General features: G+C 46.5%; 1 protein-coding gene across 5 annotated transcripts in view; it reads right to left on the bottom strand.

Annotated features, from left to right (window-relative positions):
• The window catches only part of PDLIM7 (PDZ and LIM domain 7), a 61632-nt gene extending 45106 nt beyond the window's left edge, over positions 1–16526 (bottom strand). For 2 of the 5 annotated variants that reach the window (XM_053293911.1, XM_053293907.1), the window contains exons 1-2: positions 16506–16526; positions 4476–4582 (exon numbers count right to left, since the gene is read on the bottom strand). In XM_053293911.1, coding sequence (XP_053149886.1) covers positions 4476–4580 — 105 coding nt within the window. In that variant the 5' untranslated portion in view covers positions 4581–4582; positions 16506–16526. Of the gene's footprint in view, positions 1–4475; positions 4583–9511; positions 9697–16505 lie in introns of those variants that run through there. The other 3 variants (XM_053293909.1, XM_053293908.1, XM_053293913.1) reach the window with 3 other exon arrangements.
• Between the last annotated feature and the right edge of the window lie 2767 nt (positions 16527–19293).

Genomic DNA, 19293 nt, shown 5'->3' on the forward strand with positions numbered 1-19293 from the left:
TGGAAGATGCCAGGAGAAGAAAACCAGATTCCTTTTTAGATGAACTGCAATGGACCTTGAAGATCAAGCACAATAAACTGGCCTATAGTTAGAAGCATGACAGGTAGGCTGAAGATGAAAAACCCACCTCCTCCCATCATTGGAACCAAGTGTTCCCTCCACCACAACATCTCACATTGTCCTGACCTTTATTCACAGTTACATTAATCAATGTAGGAGTAGAACCAGCACATGCAGCAAGGTAGGAGAGCAGTGCTGATGGTACACAAACAGTACCTCTCTTTCCATGAGCCTCTGAGCTTCCCAGCAGAACTGCACACAGAAAGCAAGGGCTTTTCTGAATTTGCTCTGTCCTTCTACACACCTTAAGTCAATTGGAGATTCCTATGTAGACCAAAGAAGGCCAGCTCAGCTCTCCTAGATTAGGCGAAAGTTCTCCACATCACTTGGGCAGATGATGCAGGCAACCCGCTTCCCACTACAGTAAACAGTCATTTGTATTCACCCAATAAGAGTTCAGTTTCCATAAACTCAGAGCTGTAGCCACACAGGTTCTCATTCTCTCTTCCATCCTCAGAGTCTGTTGCTCTCGCTCTCTCCCCTTTGCTGCCTCAGAATCCCTGCAAGTGCAGTCCAATCTCAACAGCCCAGAAACGGCTGCAGGGGTCACTCAGAGCAGTCCAGCTTGAGTATCTGGGCTAGGGATCAGTACATTCGACAGAGGAAAGCACTACACAGGCCATTTACCAAGAAGGGTGCCTTGGTCTCCCACAAAGTAGTACTTTCCTCAAGAAGTCTAACACAAAGAAGCAGGCTTCTGCCATACAAGGAAGAAAGTGGCTTCTGACTCCTGTGTCTTTTGGTAGTATTGGCCCAGTAAAAATCAAATGCCACCACCCTAGCCCATGGAGACAGCACTAAAGCCTCTAAATTGAAAGTTTAGAGTCCTATGGTGAGAAAAAAACCAAGCACACACACACTAAGCCAGGCGACGGGGCCAGGGCAGGGGGTGGACACACCACATTTTGCAACTGGAATAAATGGGATTTTGTTCTAACTGTGAAACTGGAGACATAGAACTGGATATTCTTTTCTTACATTTTTTGCTATGATCTGGAATAGTGCTCAAGAAAAGAAGTTAGGACTCATGCAACATTGAGACAACAGGGTGAGCAGGACAGAAGTTCAGTGGTGCAAGAGCCATGCCTCAGAAGTGAAACCCCTACCCAGCTGCATTTCTGATTTGCAGGCTTTCACTAGCAACTCTGTACATAGTTTTCCAGGTATTTTGCTGTAATCTTAAGAATTCACACACTCACACATTTTTTTTTTTTAAGACGATTAAAGCAGCTATTATTTGCATTTTGCAAGTGCTTCCAACATGTTACATTAGGTATCATTCAAGAACTCTAGCACTCAGTGAGGCACTATATATATATATATGGACCAAAGGTGTGTTCAATTTTTCACATGTCTGCAGCTGATATTTGTGCCGGGGTGGGGGTGCAGCCCCCACTAAAGGCAGGATCTGTTTGCAATCTGCATTGTGTTTATTTTCGATGCAAGACCTTCTACCTTATTAAAGAGGCACACACTTTTGCACCATAAAACTGGACAGAGGCTTCTCACTGGCCTTAACCTGCCCTTCTCCCTATCTTATTTCTCCTTACTGTGAAGCTTATCATTGCACCCATATGCCTTGTCAACGTGTGTCTGTTGTTTAAGCTTACAACTCTATGATCCCTGCTACTTCACAATGCCCAGCCCCCTCCCTGCACCCATCTACCCCGCTTTAGCATACTGGATCCAATTCATTAGGAGCCGGATTTGTGCAAGTTCAGTATTTATCAAGGGGAAGTCAAATCCCACATCTTTAATCCAAAGAGAGAAAGTATGGGAAATACACAGACCAGCCCTGGGACAGTGAAGGTCCAGACTGAAGCCAAGAGACTGCAGCTGATGCACCTTAAGCTGCCATCACAACAGCCAACAACGCAGCTCCCATACGCCTCCCAGCACAGCAAGTGTTGCACAACACTCTCACTGCAGCCATCACCGACACCAACAGACTCGCCAAGCAGAACTGAGCCAAACCACAGGAGTACAGGCTGGGTCAGCCACCTGCAGCTGCCTAAGCAGCAACGCACTGGACTGAGCAGCAGAACACTGGCCCTCCTCAGCCATCATGCCCACTGGCAAATGCAATGGGCCACCTACCCAACGGCGCAGGAAGGAAAGGTTTCCCAAGGCCAGACCACAAAGAAACCCCTGCATAGTCTGCAGGAGGGATGGGCTGGCTGTGGCATGCTAGCACAAGGGGGGCCGCTAGTCGACTCTGGTATGTTTGTGGGAGGTGCTCGCTGGGGTCTCTCCACAGAGAGGCTCTTCCCTGTCTAGGCAGGGGCTTTGTTAAGTACTGGCCGTGAGCCAAGAAAAATGTTTTTTAAAAATCCAGCAAAAACCAGCAGAGGCTGTCTCAGCACAAAGCCATCCGAGCAGGAAAGCAGAGTGTTCCCAGAGATGGGCTGGAAGAACCGTTTTGAAGGAGCAGAGCAGCCGAGTGCGCAAACAGACTCTGCCTCACAGCAACAAGCTGGTTAGGGAACGAAGAAGACTGGGCTGGGGTGAGATGGTGGAGCAAGGAGAGAGTCTGCAGGGGCAGGAGAGGCCTGACTCCAGAGTGCGGGAGCTTTCTGGTGCCTTTCTCCAGCCCCCAGGGCTTCTGGTTTACAGAGAAACATCCCACTTTGCCAAGCATCAGCAGCGGCTGCGCTCAGCATTCCAAGGCTTATAAGGCAATTCCACGGAGAGGAGGAGCTGCCTGCCTGCCTGCCTGCGAGCCATCCAGTGACAGCTTCACGAGCACCCAAGGAGCCTAGAGGGGCACTTTCAGGTCAGGCATGACTCTCATGGGGAGGCAGCCCAGGACTACAAGGGGCTCTTTCAGACCTAGATGAGAAGCCTGGGGGACACCAACGGAGAAGAATGAGAAGCATCAAGGAGATTCTTGTCAACCCAAGGGCAGGAAGCTGCCCATTTCAGCAACAGACATAATACTGCGTAGAGAGCACTTTCCCCCAAGTGCTTTACACGCACAGTACCTGAACCACCCTGCGAGGTGAGCCCAGGGGCAGCCCTTCCATCAGGCAGGGTGAGGCTCTTGGCCCAGGTGCAAGGCATGAGGAGGGGGGCAGGGGGCAGCAAGCTCTGGCCTTCCGTCACCATGGCTGCCAGCCCATGGGCCTCCCTGCTGCCTACTGTCACCCCCCTTCCTCACCCCACCCCACCCCACCCCTGGGGTATGCCACCTCTCTCCCACCCTGAGCTAGGGAACGTGCCTGTCGCCAACGCCTGACTTGGCGTAATTTGCTTGTGTGCCACGGCCACCTCAGCAGCATGGCCTGAGAATGCCAGATGCCAGCCTGCCGATAGGGGGACTCGTATTGCCCTCTGCCTCAGACAGCAAAACAGTCTTGGACTGCCAGTGAGTAAGCCACAAGAAGCCCTGTGATCCAGACAGGATGCCGAGGAGGGAGGACACAGCAGCGAGCCTTAAAGCCACCCAGAGATTTGACTCAGGGACCCCCTACAGCATGATTTATGACCATATGCCTTATCTGCAGCATGGGAAGAGGAGCTACTATACCTCCTTGGTGCTGTCTTACCAGTAGTCTCCCCTTCCAGTATCAAGCATGGGAAGTCAGTTTTTGACCTTCTGGTAGGGAGGCATCAAGAAGGAGGGAGGGAGGGAGGGAGTGTGTGCACACACAGCTTGTAGTACCTAACTGGAGACGAACTCATTCCCTTTTCTGCTCCAGCACAGGCTGCTAAAAGCAATTTCCCAGGGTGGTGATCCAAACATGTCAGCCAGAAAGGGGAGGCAGTGTGTCTTATTTCTAGTCCTACAGAAGTCAGTGTTACTTCTCCCAGAAAGGAGGCACCTTGACAGGGAACCTTAAGAAAGCCTTCTTGACAGTGCCACTGATCAATTAGGTACCAACAGAATCAGCTGGTATGGAGTTGTCAAAACCAGTTTTCTGCCCTCTGGAAGCCAACATTGAAACCTACTAAGTTACAGTCCTTGGCATCCCGTTTGGAACAGCAGGAATATGTGTTCACATCACCACAACCCCTTCCTGTGGAGAGTTATCTCCACCCAACCTCAGGCAAGAACCATGACCACAGATCCCAAAATAGAGTGAGGGGGCCTCAAGAGTCTGCGATCAAGTAACAGCCCAAATGCTCAGGGCCCTCATTACATCATGAGTGTAGTGAAGACCAGCAACTCCTTGAGGCAAGGCCTTTCCTCTGTCAAAAATACAGCGGCACATACTTGAATGGGATCATTCCAGCTTAGGAAAGTTCTGCAACAGAACAGCAGCACAGAGCACCAGGGCTACCCAGCATATTTGGAAGTGAGGACTTAGAAGGAAGAGGATGGTCCTTGGAAAGGAGCTGTAGGTGGTCCTACTTACCCTGGAGATGGAGAGTGGCATGTTGAAGTCCTTGCCACCCTGCAGCCTGAACCCCCATGGTGCTGGTCCATCCAGCAGCACCTTATACGAGTCCATGTCACTCATTTCTGGGGAGAAGAGATGTTTCAAGTTAACATAGGACTAGGGTCTGATTAGAAGGAGGGTGACAGAGGAACAGAAAATGCCTCCCATACCAAAGCATAAAACAAGCAGTAGCAAGAGAAAGTGCAAGCTCCTTCCTGACCCCTCTATGTCCAATCCCAGAGGTTGTATCAAATACCCGACAGAGGTACCACATTGAGGGTACAACTTCCAGCATCGGCCTCCTGAAAATTCAGTTAACTGATATTACTGCAAAGCTTGTCTTCCCAATTCCAACAACATCTGCCAAACTAAGAATCCACGTGCCCAGGAGCCCAGATCAAATGCATATTCTAGGCAGATTCATATGACCTTTGGAAGAGCTTATTTTAAGCCTGGTTGGCTACTCACTCCCCATCTTAACCTCCCCCCCACCCATTTAACTTTGCTTAAGTCATTAAAGCAACCAGAGTCGCCGTGTGAATGCCCATGGGTGGTCACAAATCACAAATCTATTGATTTTGATGTTGTAGATTGTCATCTATCAAACGTTTTGTTTTTATTTGAGTGTTTTTTAAATAAAGGTGTTTAAAAAAAAATGACAGATCTACTCACTCATATAATCAGTGTTGCTTCAAAATGGCTGCCCCCAAAGCCAGTCCAGTTCAATCCTCCTCACCCCTCCATCCCAAACAGACTACACAAATTAGCATTTAATAACTGAAGCAGTCAAGAATTGGAAGTGTTCCATCTACAAAACACACAAAACTAAGAAATGGCCAATGCCAATCAACACCAACTCACAAGAATCATGAACTCAGTTGAGTGCTATTTTTAATAGACTGCATTCCCACAGCTGGTGGAGATTCTGACTTGGGAATATCATGTCTGCACATGCTGGAAACAGGGGATCCCAAGGTAGGCAAGAAGAGGCAGAAAAACTGCTCAGTTTCCATAGCCTACACTGTAGGCAGCTGCTGCTAGCTGATCATGACAACAGCGGCAAAGGATCAGATCAGACCTGCTCCCACCAATCATTCAAAGTAAGATACCCTTTGCTGGACATGGGCAAAGCACCCTGATTCTTCTGGGGTGTGCTAGACAAAACACACTATACAGCAAGCAGGCAAGATTATGCTTCAAGGAAAAACACCCCTTCCTTCCTCCCGAGGCAGCTGTTGTCTATATAAGGAATGCAAGACTACACTGTCATATTCCACTGGTTGCTCATCAGGATTGAGAGAGATGTAAATTACTGCCGAAAACGTCAAATACTTCTGGGCTGGCCCTAACAGAGGAGCTGGGACAGACCAGAGGACAGACTAGGGAAGAAAGAAACATAGCGTTCTTTTGGAGTGGGATTAAGGACATCCCTCCTTATCCGGATGAAAGAGTTCCAGAAAAAGGATTGGAAGTCCTTTAGAGCATTGCAAGTTCTTCCACACAAGAACAGGTGGGGGGTGGGGGGCAGGGGGCGGGGAGAGGGTAAGAGAATCCCAGGAGATACCCCTCACTGCCAGTGTACCAGCTCGTACTATTCCTCCCTGGCAGGCTGAGACGTTTCAGTTTGGAGGATTTCAGCAACAGCTTAATACCTTCTCTCCCAGGGAATGGCAAAGGAATGTGCTCTGCTAGGAAGAGGCTAGGAGCTTTGATTTCTCCCACCTCCTCCCAAGGCTGAGTCGGCAAAACATGCCTGGACGGGGGCCCTGCGCCATAGGCTGCAAAAGGAGTGCCTTGGGCCTCCACTCCCATCACAGCAAGAACTCGTTCAGAAGCCACTTGGTCAATGCTGCAGAAGCGTCTACAGCATCTACAAATGGAAGCATCCTCTTCCAGGCAGAATCAGTGTGGAGAAACCGATGGCATTGTTGGCAGCCCTTAAGCAAGTTTAGAAACAAGTCAACACTGCCTCTTCCATTCAAACTGACTATGTGAAAAGTCAATTGAGTTTGAAACAAATGAGGGTAGGCACTGAGAAGTGACAAAACAGATTAGGCTGGATTCAGAGAAGCACTAATGAGCAAAGAGAGCAGTCTTGTGTCGTAGCCATATAAACAGGCTCCTGCCTCGTTATCCCTTCCACAAGGGCAAAAAACTGCATCAGAGAGTAAAGAGGAAATCTAGCTGGATCATATGCAAGAAGGCACTTTCTAGAAGTATTAGAACTGGCTGGAAGGAGAACAGGAATAACTTGTAAGAGGACAGAAGTTATATGGATTAACGGAAGGAGTGGGGGAAATGGGAAAGAAGGGAAGAGTCCAGAGTAGGACAACTGAATTGAACTCAGAATAGCAGAACCACCTGTTGAAGACTGCAGTGAAATGGATGCCGTAATACAAATAAAAGGGCACAAGAAGGCCTAGGGCAGCTTAACACACAGACAATACCCACACCTGCCCTTCATCAGCACCAAAAAGTCAATTTTGCTAAACCCTCATTTTTGACAAGCAGGCCATCAGTTCCTTTGCATACACTAAGAACACTTATCTACACTCAAACCATTTTTTTTTAAAAAAAAGAAGATAAAGGGATGCAGGCCCTAAACACCCAATGACAACAGGAACCAGAAGTACTACTACTCACCCCTCAACTCATTACAAGGCTGAGAGTCACCAAGTGGGAAGTTTGCCACTTTACACAACAGCTCTCCCTGAACTCCAAGAAAGCAAGTTCAACCCAGGAGGCTGCCATATTCACATCAGCAATAGCTGACAAGACTCAGAAGGTCTCTCCCCACACTATCTGAATAAGGGCACTTGCCACTACATGGGAGTCAGGGTGGAGAGAACGATGAAGAATGGCCAGCTTCCACATCTCCCCGCTATCCCTTGCCTGCAGGTCTGCTGATGATGATGAAGTTTATTTTTTTGTGTTGTGAATTCAGCTGGCAACTCTTAACGCAGGAAAGAGCTGGACGAGCAATAAATAACCCAACCCAGCAGGAAAATGCTTCACCATTTCCCACTCCCTCTGAGAAACTCCTTGTACCTCACATATCCTGCTAGGTATTTTGCAAAGAAACAAATCTAAAAGGACTTTCCAAGCCCTGAGGGAAATAGTCAGGCACATCACAAGCAGACTTCTTTGTCACATTCACATGTTCAATACATGGACAGCACAGAGGTACAATTCCTTTTTGTACCCTGCATTTGAGGGGGCCTTACCCAAGTAATTCATACAAACAATGTACATGTACAACATAATGTCTGAAAAGGATTCTTCTCTTGCTTGGGTTGTCTGGTCTTGTAGTAGCAAGCATGATTTATCCTCTTTGCTAAGCAGGGTCCACCCTGGTTGCATATGAATAGGAGACTTGATGTGTGAGCACTGTAAGATATTCCCCTTGGGGGATGGAGCTGCTCTGGAAAGTGCAAAAGGTTTCAAGTTCCCTCCCTGGCTTCTCCAAGATAGGACAAGATTTTTTATAGGACAAGATTTTTTTATTGAACCAACAAACTACCAAAGCATACAGTCCGTTACCAAAGCAATAGGGCTGAGAGAGATTCCTGCCTGCAACCTTGGAGAAGCTGCTGCCAGTCTGTGTAGACAATACTGAGCTAGATGGACCAATGGTCTGACTCAGTATATGGTAGCTTCCTATATCTCTTCACAGATGGGTGCTACCCCATCTTTAATTGTGAAGCAAAGCAACAAAGACACACAATAAAAGAGAACAGTGGATTAATATATCCTCTTCATTACAAGCTATCCTACCTCAAAATGAAGTTGGAGGCCAGCAGTGAAATATCACAAAAACTGTTGGGTGGCCATGAGGGCAGCTTTGCTAAATCAGACCCAAGGGTCCATACAGTGCAGCATCCCATCTTGAAAATGGCCATAAGATGCCTCTGGGAAGTCCCCAAGGGCAAGAAACCTCCCCACTTCTGTTTGTCTCTAATATTTGGTATTCAGAGGTATACTGCCTCTGAACATGGAGGTTCGATTTAGCTATTGGATCCAGGTAGTCATGGCATTCTTTCCATGCCTATTCACAAACCCAAGGAGATCAAACTTTAATAGGTGGTTTGTAGGACACCTCTATCTATTCAGAAATAACACACCACTTCATAAAACCCACAGAAGAAACAGGCATGCTTTGCTCTCTTGAAAATGGCCAACACAGGCACCGTCACAAGTGCTAAGCCCTAAACAGCCCTTCTGGAATTCAGAGCTCCTAAACATGTTGCAATATTAGGTTACAACTCAGAGGCAGTTTTCACTGAACGACAAGAATAGATGTACACTGGGCACACTGACCGGGAAGTACGTGTACAAGAGCATGATTGTACAGGTCCAGACCCTGGAGGACTGAAAATGCTCTCTCTCGATCAACTGCGCACCGGCCCGTTCAGAAATGAGCCCTGCACTTACACCTACGAAATGTGACATTCCTGTTCTGACCCGTCACAGGAAGCCGAGAATGCCGGTTACATCCTGGTGCCATGTACAACAAGCCAGCTTCACAGCAGTTCACAACACTGGAGCAGTGGAACAGCCCAGTCTCGTGGGAACTCAGAATGAGGGGCGATTCTTTGGCATTCACTGCCCGCACGCCTTTCTGCGAGGCAGTGGCCACCCCGAACCAGAGAAGGGGGCACGGCACGAGGCGAGCCACCGAGGAGATTGGCTTCTGCGCTACGGTGGCGGGGGTGGGGGCTGGAGGTAGACAGACAGACCTGCTGCCTGAGAAGGCACAAGACCACCTCCGCCAATACTCTTGCCCAAGGAGGCTCGTGCCTCACCCAAGCGGCTTTGCAAGGGCGGGAATGGAGTGGGGGGGGGGGAGAAAAAGAGAAAGCAAGAAGAGAGACAGGCATGTCACTGGAGTTGCATGTCGCCCACCAGTCAGTCCGCACCTCTCTGCCAGCAGCAGCCCAAGAACTTCTCCTAGGAAGACCACAGCGACTGGCTTGTTTATGTATTCTCCCCCCCAAAAGAAAAGGGATACCTACCTTCAGGGCCCGGGCGAGCCTCCTCTGAGAAGGGCGGGGCTGCTGAACCTCAGCCGCACCGTCTCCGCCGCAGCGCCGCGGGGAGAGCGCCTTATATATCGAGCCAGGGCTGAGCGGCTCCGCCCGTTCAGCACCAAACCCCCCCATTCAACAATCGCGCCGCCCGCTACAGGCGCATGCGCCACATTGGGTGAGACTGTTAGGCGTAAGGGCTCCCCCTATCGGCATTGTTGGAGGCGTGCAGTGCAAGGCTCTCTGGCGTGGGGAGATTGGGGGGGGGGGGGGGAGTCTGAGGACGGAACGTGGAGTTGCGACTGAAATGTCTTCCTCAGGAAACGAGCTGCTCTCTTAGGTTCAGCGACTTCCCCTGTGCTGCTGCCAATTAAGGTCCGCCAGAGCAACTACAGCGGCAGGGAATACCGTATGCAGAAAGGCATTTCGGAAGACAGGACACGCAATGCTTAAATCCTCAAGAGCCGGTTCTATGCATGCCGTTGACGGCGATTTTACTAAGTCAATCTCCCTGAGTTCGACGGCCTTCCCCTCCCCCCCCACCATTAAGTGTGCATAGAATTGTGGTCTTACTTCTACAATCGTTAATTCCTCCCGTCTGAAGATTCTTCTAATTCCTTGCTGGGTGATGGAAAGGCTAATTGTAGTCAGCAATTATCTCTGGATATGCTCAGACTGAGGCAGGATTTGTATTATGGCGCCGCGGGAAATGACTTGCCTAGCAAGCACGAGGTTGCCGGTTCGAATCCTGTATCGGGCAGCAGCGAATGTAGGAATATGCATCATCTCAAGCTGCGCGGGAGGAGGCAATGGTAAACTCCTGTATTCTACCAAAGACAACCACAGAGCTCATACCTTTTATTATTTACATTTCTATCCCACTCTTCCTCCAAGGAGCCCAGAGCAGTGTCCTACATACTTAGGTTTCTCCTCACAACAACCCTGTGAAGTAGGTTAGGCTGAGAGAGAAGTGACTGGGCCAGAGTCACCCAGCAACTATCATGGCTGAATAGGGATGTGAACTCACGTCTCCTTGGTCCTAGTCCAGCACTCTAACCACTACACCACACTGGCTCTTTTACCCTGGCTCTTTTGCCCTGTTGCATAAAGCTAGCAATCGCAGAGAGCGTATTTTCTTTCTGTAACTGAGGAAGGAGGGCTTGCAGTAGGATAGAAGCCATTTTCACTCTGCATACTAAACCCCCAATATAGAACAAAGGCTTACAATACTGTCTTGGCCATCCTTGTGTGAGTGCTGTCTACATTACATGACACGATTACCTCACATAGCCAAGGTGGTTCCAGGGCTGAGCAAATTAAACCCTACACATAAACCTGCATCTGCAGAAGGAAAGATTCAGGACTCTGCTGCATTGTTTCAGAACATCACACCCGCTCACTGTTGTAGTCTGTCTAGTAATCTTTTATGTTTTGTTATTTTAGAAGTTTGTCAAGTGGGCATCCCATGTAGAGAGTGTGGGGGAGGTGGAGGCAGAAAGGGGAGGGAAAGGAGAAAGAGAAAACAGCTGTTTCTGCATTGTCTAAATTAAAACAACATAAGACTACTTGTGTTTACGAAGCAGCGATTGTGAGCCTGCAAAGCTTGTGAAAGTTCCTGCATCTTCTTTTCATTGCATTCCTGGGCCTACATTCCTGAACTGCTGCATTCTACTATTGCTGCTGCTGCTGCTGATTGGTTACCTAGCTTCCTGACCTGCACAAACCCTTATCAATCCTGGATCACTACAGCATGGCTCAAATCCCACCACCACCACCACCTTTTTTCTTATCCACTCCAGGAGGACCTGCTCTTCCCTGGAAACAATGGAGGTCCTATTTCTGCAATTACCTCCCCACTATACAGGCCTCTAATTTTACTCCAGCAAAGCAGAAGGCTATATTGCTTCGCTGCCTGGGCCCTGAAGGCCAAAGGATATATAATCATTTGCCCTTTCCTGTCACCTTGGAAGGGGATACCATTGCCAACTCTTACAAAGCTGCTCTTCAAGCCTTGGATGATCATTTTAATCCTACTTACTTTGAATGTGATTGCTGAACGTTACCATTTCTGTTCTAGATCCCACCTGCCTGGTGAGTCTGACGATCAATATGTCACAGCATTGCATGTTACTGATGAAATGATCAGGCCAGAGAACAGATTGTTATGAAAACAAAACTGCTCCAAACTGTGTGAAAAACTGCTACTGGAAGGGAAACTTACCTTGGATAGAGTTATAGAAATGGCTAGGAAAATGGAAAATGCTCTTCACTGTGTCAAATCGCTCCTTTAGTATCCCAAAACCAACCTCCTGAAATCCAGGCTGTTTGGTCTAAATCCTTCCAAGCCCAATCTTCTCATATGGCACTGCCCCAGAATGTGGCAGCACAAGAAAGGAAGCGCTACCAATGCTACCGATGTGGAGACTCTGCCCACAAAGCCAATTTTGCTCACTGTTCAGCACTGGTCACTTGCAATAGATCAGGTGCACAAAAAGGGGACATTTTGCTAAAGCTTGCAAGGCTGCTGTCCACTCCATTACTGATTCACCACATGATGAGGCAGCTGAACCGCTTTCTGACAGCGTTTTAGTGTGACAGACTCAGAGCCTGCTTCTCCACTTGTCAAATAAAACTTAATGGCCATGAAGTGTGGATGCTGGCTGATTCTGGTTCTCCATACACTATCATTTCCTATCTACTTTACAAGAAACTCCTGACTACATCAGATTTGCACCTGCAGCCTTCAGACATCCACCCATGGGGATATAGAGGTTTCCCTATTGCCATAAATAGGTACTTCACTGCTGTCTTGGAATACATACTACAGAAGGGAAAGTGTATGTGTCACAAAAAGAATCTCAATATTGGACTGAAAACAGAAAGATCTACGGATAGTGTTAAACCCAAATAGTACGGAACCCATATTACAGATGATGGAACATCCATATGCTGATATGATTGCTGATTTCTCGAATGTTTTTGCTGATACTCCTGGCAATGCCATACATTTCAAACATAAAATTCAGATGAAGGTAAATGCAATACCTGTACAACACAAAGTGAGGAGCATACCCATAACATTGTGCCAACCACTTAGAGAGGAACTCTTAAAACTACAGCATGCTGACATCATAGAGCCTGTTGATTCATCAGAATGGCTCTCCTATTGTTCTTGTATGGAAATCACAGTACACTTTAAATATGCGTGGATTTAAAATATGTTAACTCCAACATGGTAGTGGATTATCATCCATTACCCAATATCAATGAAATGATGCTTATTCTGAAAGAGGCCTCCGTGTTCACAACTTTGGACTTGTCTTTGGCCTATCATCAAATTCCTCTGCTCAAGAGTTCTCACAAATACACAGCCTTCATTACCACATAGGGTCTTTTTCAGTTCAAAAGACTGCCCTTTGGATTAACCTCTGAAGCTTCAGTATTTCAAAGAATGATGCATGCAAATTTTGGGACTAGAGATGACATCACGTACTTTCAGGGTGACATTTTAGTGTATGGCAAAACCATTGAGGAGCATGATTCTAAACTGACAGAAGTCTTAAGAAAACTCTGACAACATGGACTTACGGTCTCTGCAGAGAAATGGGGCCTTTTGATAACCAGCTCCCAAAACAAAGATTTGTTATAATGGTGGTGGATTGTTATTCCAGGTGACCTGATGTTTTGTTTTCTGACAGCATTACTACAAACAAGATGTAGTTCACAGCTGCAGTTTTTGCAAGAGAAGGTCTGACTAAAGAACTAGTGACTGGCAATGGGACGCAGCTTACCTCATCTGAAATGGAGCAATACTTGCATAACCATGGGATAAAACACAAGACTCTTTCCTTGTACCATCCTCAAGGGTATGGCTTAGTAGAAAGAATGAACAGGTTAGTGAAAGAAAGTTTACAACTACCGTAGCTACTATGCAACAATAATTCTGGAAAGAGGCAATCTGAAGGCCTATTTTCTTATGGAACTACTCCTCCTTCTTGACTACAGGAAAATCACAATTTTAACTGCTGAGAGGACGTAAAGCTACCAAACATACTCAATGACAACTGATAGGGCTTTCCATGCTATCTCACCTGAGGATGCAGAGATTCGTGATCAGGTAAGCAAAAGGCAACCAAAATATAAATTGTATGTAGATCAGAAACCAGGTGCGAAACAGAGAACATTTCAGGTGGGGACCTTTGTTTAAGTGTGGCTGCCTTATAAAGTGAGAAAGATGTTCCTGATATTCTGGACCAAAACAAATAATCAAAATCTGAGGAGATTCTGTCATATTGGATGATGGAAAGAAATGGAACAGTTTGAGACTTTCCAGCATACAAACTATGAGAAAAGAGGGAAGGGAGTCTGGTCTCAAGAGAGGAACTGAAGAGGACTTTGATCTTGCCTCCAGTTTTGACTTCACAGAGGAGGTCGATGAAAGTAATGGACAATCCTCAATACCAGAAGAAAAATCACAAATGACTCCTGTGCCAGGGAACCCAATAATTAGGAGAATTGTACATGACAAGAGACCACCTAAAAAACGTAAAGGCATTGTCTCCAAATTTCAAATCAGTTCAATTCAATCAATCAATCAATCTTTATTACGGTCATAGACCAGCACAGGTTATAAAACAGTAATACTATACAATAAGTGCTATATAAAAGGAGGGAAAATGTTACAGTATTACGGAGATTGAGATTGAGATAGCAGATAAGGCTGAGATGGGAGGAATCTAAAAAATACAAAATGTTTAAAATATGCTATAAAGCACAAACAGAGTAGCTAAAATACATATAAGCTAAAAAGGACACAATCTGACACTTTGTTTTGGTCGGAGACCAGCGTGAAGTCAAAACAAATATAAAAAAGGAGATAATCAGCATTCTATGGGATCAATAGCACCCAATAAAATCCAAAAAGTCCTCCTCAGCACAAAGTCACTGGAAATACTACTAAAATACTACTAAAATAATTTAAGATAAAAGGGGCAGCATATATCTGCTTATAGGACTATTACGACTCAAAGCTCAGCTCAACTCCCAGTTCAATTCTGGATGTTATAACCAGGAGGGATGTTTTGTATTCTGTCTAGTAGGCTTTTATGTTTTGTTATTTTAGAAGTTTGTCTGAGTGGGGATCCTGTAGAGGAGGGTTGTTCAGCTGGGTGGCCTTCCAACTGTTTTTGGACTACAACTCCCATAATCCTCCACCACAGTGGCCAATAGTCAGGAATTATGGGAGTTTCCTGGGGGTATTTTGCAGTTCCCTGTAGGATATGTTACATGTAAAATGTAAGGAAACAAAAGACATGTAATTGCAGAAAGATGTTTTAAGTTGGGGATACTTGTAATTGTTTGTGGTCTCAGAAGGGATACTCTACCCAACAAGATTTGATAACCAATACTCTAAACATTAAGATTGATTGGAAATATATGTACAATACTGCTATACACAACAGTTCCCTTTGAACATGAGTAACCTACTCAAGGCCAGTGCAATTATACAGGAAGACCACCAGGCAGAGGCGTATCTAGGGAAAATAGCGCCTAGGGCAAGCACTGAAATTGCACCCCCTGTCCAAACATCTGACACCCAACTTTCAGATAACTTTACCATAATATCAGCTCAAAAATACAAGTCAAGCTCCTTATTCTTTTAATATTTCAAAAACTATTTAGCGGTGGACGTAGCCAGACCAAAAAATGCTGGGAAACTACAAATTTCAGTATGTTGGGGCTCAAATACTATGTGGAAGTAAACCTGGAAAACTAACCTGAAGTGCCTGTCTAATTCTCTACTCTGCATTGTAGCATTACTATTACATACGTTTTAAAAATAAATGGAGAATTTGACTTTTCCCAGATACTCTGAAAATAATTAAAGGATATGCAGAGTAAACTGTGTCACCACTTGGAATATATTCTAGTATTTCAGAAAGACAGTTAAAATGAGAGAAAGAGAGCAAGAAACTCCCAATGGGCCTTATACTAAGGATTTCACACTGATTCAAAGACAAACTCACCATTCCCCCTCCCGCCACTGGCCTTTTAATTCACCGCCACAGCCCGTCCCGGGCTAATTTTCGGGCCTGTTCGGGCCTGCAAAGATCAGCTTGGTGGCCATTTTGGAAGCTGCAATGCATGCTCAAATGGCCTCTGTGAGGCCTGGCAAGGCCTAGGGCTTCACAGGGACCATTTGAGCACATGCAGTGGCCATTTAATTTTTTTTAAAATGGCCTCAGAAAACAAAATGGCCACTGCACATGCTCAAATGGCCTCTGCGAGGCCTGGCATGGCCTAGGGCCTCTTAGAAGCCATTTGAGCATGCATGGTGGCCATTTTGTTTTTGGCGACCATTTTTTTAATTTTAAGAAATGGCGCCCCCCTTCAAGTGGTGCCCAGGGCACGTGCCCTGCCTTGCCTGCCCCACCCTAGATACGCCCCTGCCACCAGGTACACAACAAGGAGCATTCACCATTCTGAAAGCAGTGAGCAAATCTGGGCTTGTGTACACAAATGCCCACAAGCAACAGTTCTCTACTCCTTGCCTGGTGAAGTGATTAGGGCTGCCAACTCTGTCTGAAGCTATACTTGGAGATTCGCCCTCCCCAATATATATATTTTAAATATCAAACAATTAAAACTTCCAGGATTACTTTCAAAGTTACCTGGAAATTTATGCTGACTCCTGGAGACTCCAGGCCAATCCTGAAGTGCAACCACAGAGAAAAAAACCACCACCACCACCACCCTCAGCCTACATGACATATTACATGCCTATCTTCCAAACTGCAAACTAGCTTCACACCTATGAAACTATCATGGCTCTCAGCCAAGGAACACCTGAGATATTAAGGATCTCCTCTTTAATAAAGGCATACTAGCTTAACCCACACAGAGCATCTGTGCGCTAGGACTTGATTGCTCCCCTCACTCCCTGCCAAGACCCCCCTCACCTCCGAGATCTCTCCACCCTCACCTGAGCCGCACTCCTGCTCCTCCTCCTCCATCCGGTTGCTTCGATCCTCCTCACCCTTCTTGGTTACTCCTCCATCCTTTACTCCATCCCCCTCACCCCTCTTGATCGTGGCTGCAGCATTGCTGGTACCTATTGGCCAGGCTGCAGCCCCCTATCCCCAGAGGCTTCCCCACTCTCACCCCACTCCTGCTTTTCCGCACAGAAGCAGCAGTGGTTGATTGGGCCCTTCCTTGCTGCCAGGTTGATTGGCCACTTGTTCTCCTCAGGCCTCTGACAGGCCCAAGTCCATCCCTTGCCTGCCTGCCTGCCTGCCTCCCTCCACCGGCCCTGCGCTCTCCAGCACTCCTCCCCTCCCGTTCCTCCACCCACACAGAGCCATGGTGGGCGGCCAAGAAGGGCCCTGCCGCTGCTGCCGCTTTTTCTCCCTCCTGTCTGCCTGCCATGGGTGTGGCTTTTCATTCCCCCCTTGCCGCCCTCCCACCACCGCTTTTCTCCCCCCTCCCACTCCCCTCCGCCTTTCTCTCTCCCCTCCTCCGCCAGCCCGCCGACCGGCACTTTCCTCCCCCTCTCCTCCTCAGTCCTCACTTCGGAACTCTCACAGCATGTTGCGAGAGTTCCACCTCCAAATCCTGGGCACGCATGACCCAAGAGAATTAAATACATAGATAGATTCCTCTCCTCTACAATACACTAAAATAGAATAGAGAGAAGGCTACCCTTTACTACCTCCATCTCCAGAGTCCCCTGCCTTGTAGTAAAAACCAAACTGTTCTAAGTTACTGTTTTTGTGAGGAAAATGTATCTTTCTTTAGAACTGTTACAGAAAGAACTGCATTTTTAATATTATCAGAAGCCAGAATGGCTATTCTTAATCTACAAATGAAACATACACACGGCGCGCGCACACACACACACACACACACATATCCTGGTCACTCTCACCCAAATATACTGCCCCATTTTTCTAACACTGTTTGCTGGCACTCAACGCTGAAACGATAACAGCAGCATGGAATAAAATAAAGCGAGGAAGCAATAGTTCTTTTTACAAAATCAGATGGCACACACAAAAATTCCCTCCAACCACATCTGAAGTTCAGCAGATGACATCAATGCAAATGTCCTAGGAGTTGCCTCTTTAGGATAACTGTTGAAGCCCAGCATAAACACAAGGGATGCTTCTGTGCCAAAACAACTCTGTAGCTGAATAAGGCAACTTCTCAACCCTCTCACTGCGGAGATTTCTAGTCACTTTCTCTTCTATTTAAGGCAGAATGCAGTGATTCACAGCTCCCTGGAATAAAAACAGCTCCTAGATCATATTAAATGTGAGCTGAGAAATCTCAAACTGTGGACTGGATTTCTTAACTCATAGAAAACAAACAGTGATAACATATAAATCTGGAAAGAACAGTTTCCTTCCAGTAGAAACTGCAAACAGAGCATTATCTTTAAAAGGTCCCTGGTAAGGAAGAGTATCCAGTCTTGATGCATTTGGTCCACACACAAAACAGTGTATGGACCAAAACAGAGATGGGTGAGAGTGCTGTTTCAATGCCTCAATCAGAAGACCCAGTTTTCCCCCCCTCTGGGGAGGTAAGCAACCAGAATGATTTGTTACATGTTAATCCCACCCTTCCTCCAGAGAGTTTGAGCTGGCCTACATGATTCTTTCTGTCCTCCCCTTCTCCACCTCAGTGACACTGTGTAGTAGGTAAAGCTAAGAAAGAGTTGTGCCAAGATCTCTCAGTAAGCTTAACAGTTGAACAGGAAATTGAACACAGGTCATACTTGTTCTAGTCCAACACTCAGTCTAACCACTACTAGCAATGACCTAGGTAGGTTCCTTTTCCCCCCTATGTCACTCCTAGCTCTTTGCACTCCTTTAAACAATTTTAAAAGGTTGCTTTGTCCAGAACAGAATGAAACCTATGAAAAGACACAGACCAGACTGGTTTTTTGGGGGGGGTGGGGTGGGGTTAGGAGGTCAGGTGGAGAGCTGGTCTTACAGTAGCAAGCATGAATTCTCCCTTCTGCTAAGCAGGGTTCACTATACGGGAGCACTGTCTGCTGTAAGATATTCCCCTTAGGGAATGGGGCTGTTCCTCAGTGGTAGAGGATCTGCTTGCATGCAGAAGGTCCCAAGTTCAATTCCTGGGAGCAACTCCAGGTAAGACTAGGAAATACCCCTGCCTGAAACCTTGGAGACCCAGTGAGTATACAATCAGCTAGATAGACCAATGATTGGACTCAAGGCAGTTTTCTATGTCCCTATGGATTGGTGAAGTAGAGCCAGCACATTTAAGTTCTAGTGTGCACTTCCTGCTGAAATAAGAACCTCCCCATCTCTGACAACTTTTTAAAAGTCTTTAAAGATGCATCTGTTCACCCAGGCTTTTAATTAAATATTGTTTTAATAGTTTTAACATTGTATTAAAATATTGTTTAAAAATTTTAAATTGTTGTAACGTTTTAACTTTTCTGATGCCATTGATTTTGTTTTAACTAATGTTTTAATCTTTTCTGTTGTCTTTTTTTTTGCTTTGTTGTAAAGCGCCCAGAGACATAAGTTTTGGGCGGTATCAAAATATGTTAAACAAATACATAAATAATGGATCTCCCCAACTGTGGCAGTAGTCAAGCCCAGCCTCTGCTACAAGTACCAGTACTGGAACTATTTTATCTAGTGAAATATGTGAAGACTGATGGATTGGTTGTAGGGGTGCAGGGACAATGGAGACTGGAGCAAGGGGAGACAACCCTCCCTTGGCCGCCAGTCTGGGGAGGC

This window comes from Hemicordylus capensis, chromosome 2, assembly GCF_027244095.1.
Source record: "Hemicordylus capensis ecotype Gifberg chromosome 2, rHemCap1.1.pri, whole genome shotgun sequence".
Classification (NCBI taxonomy): Eukaryota; Metazoa; Chordata; class Lepidosauria; order Squamata; family Cordylidae; genus Hemicordylus; species Hemicordylus capensis.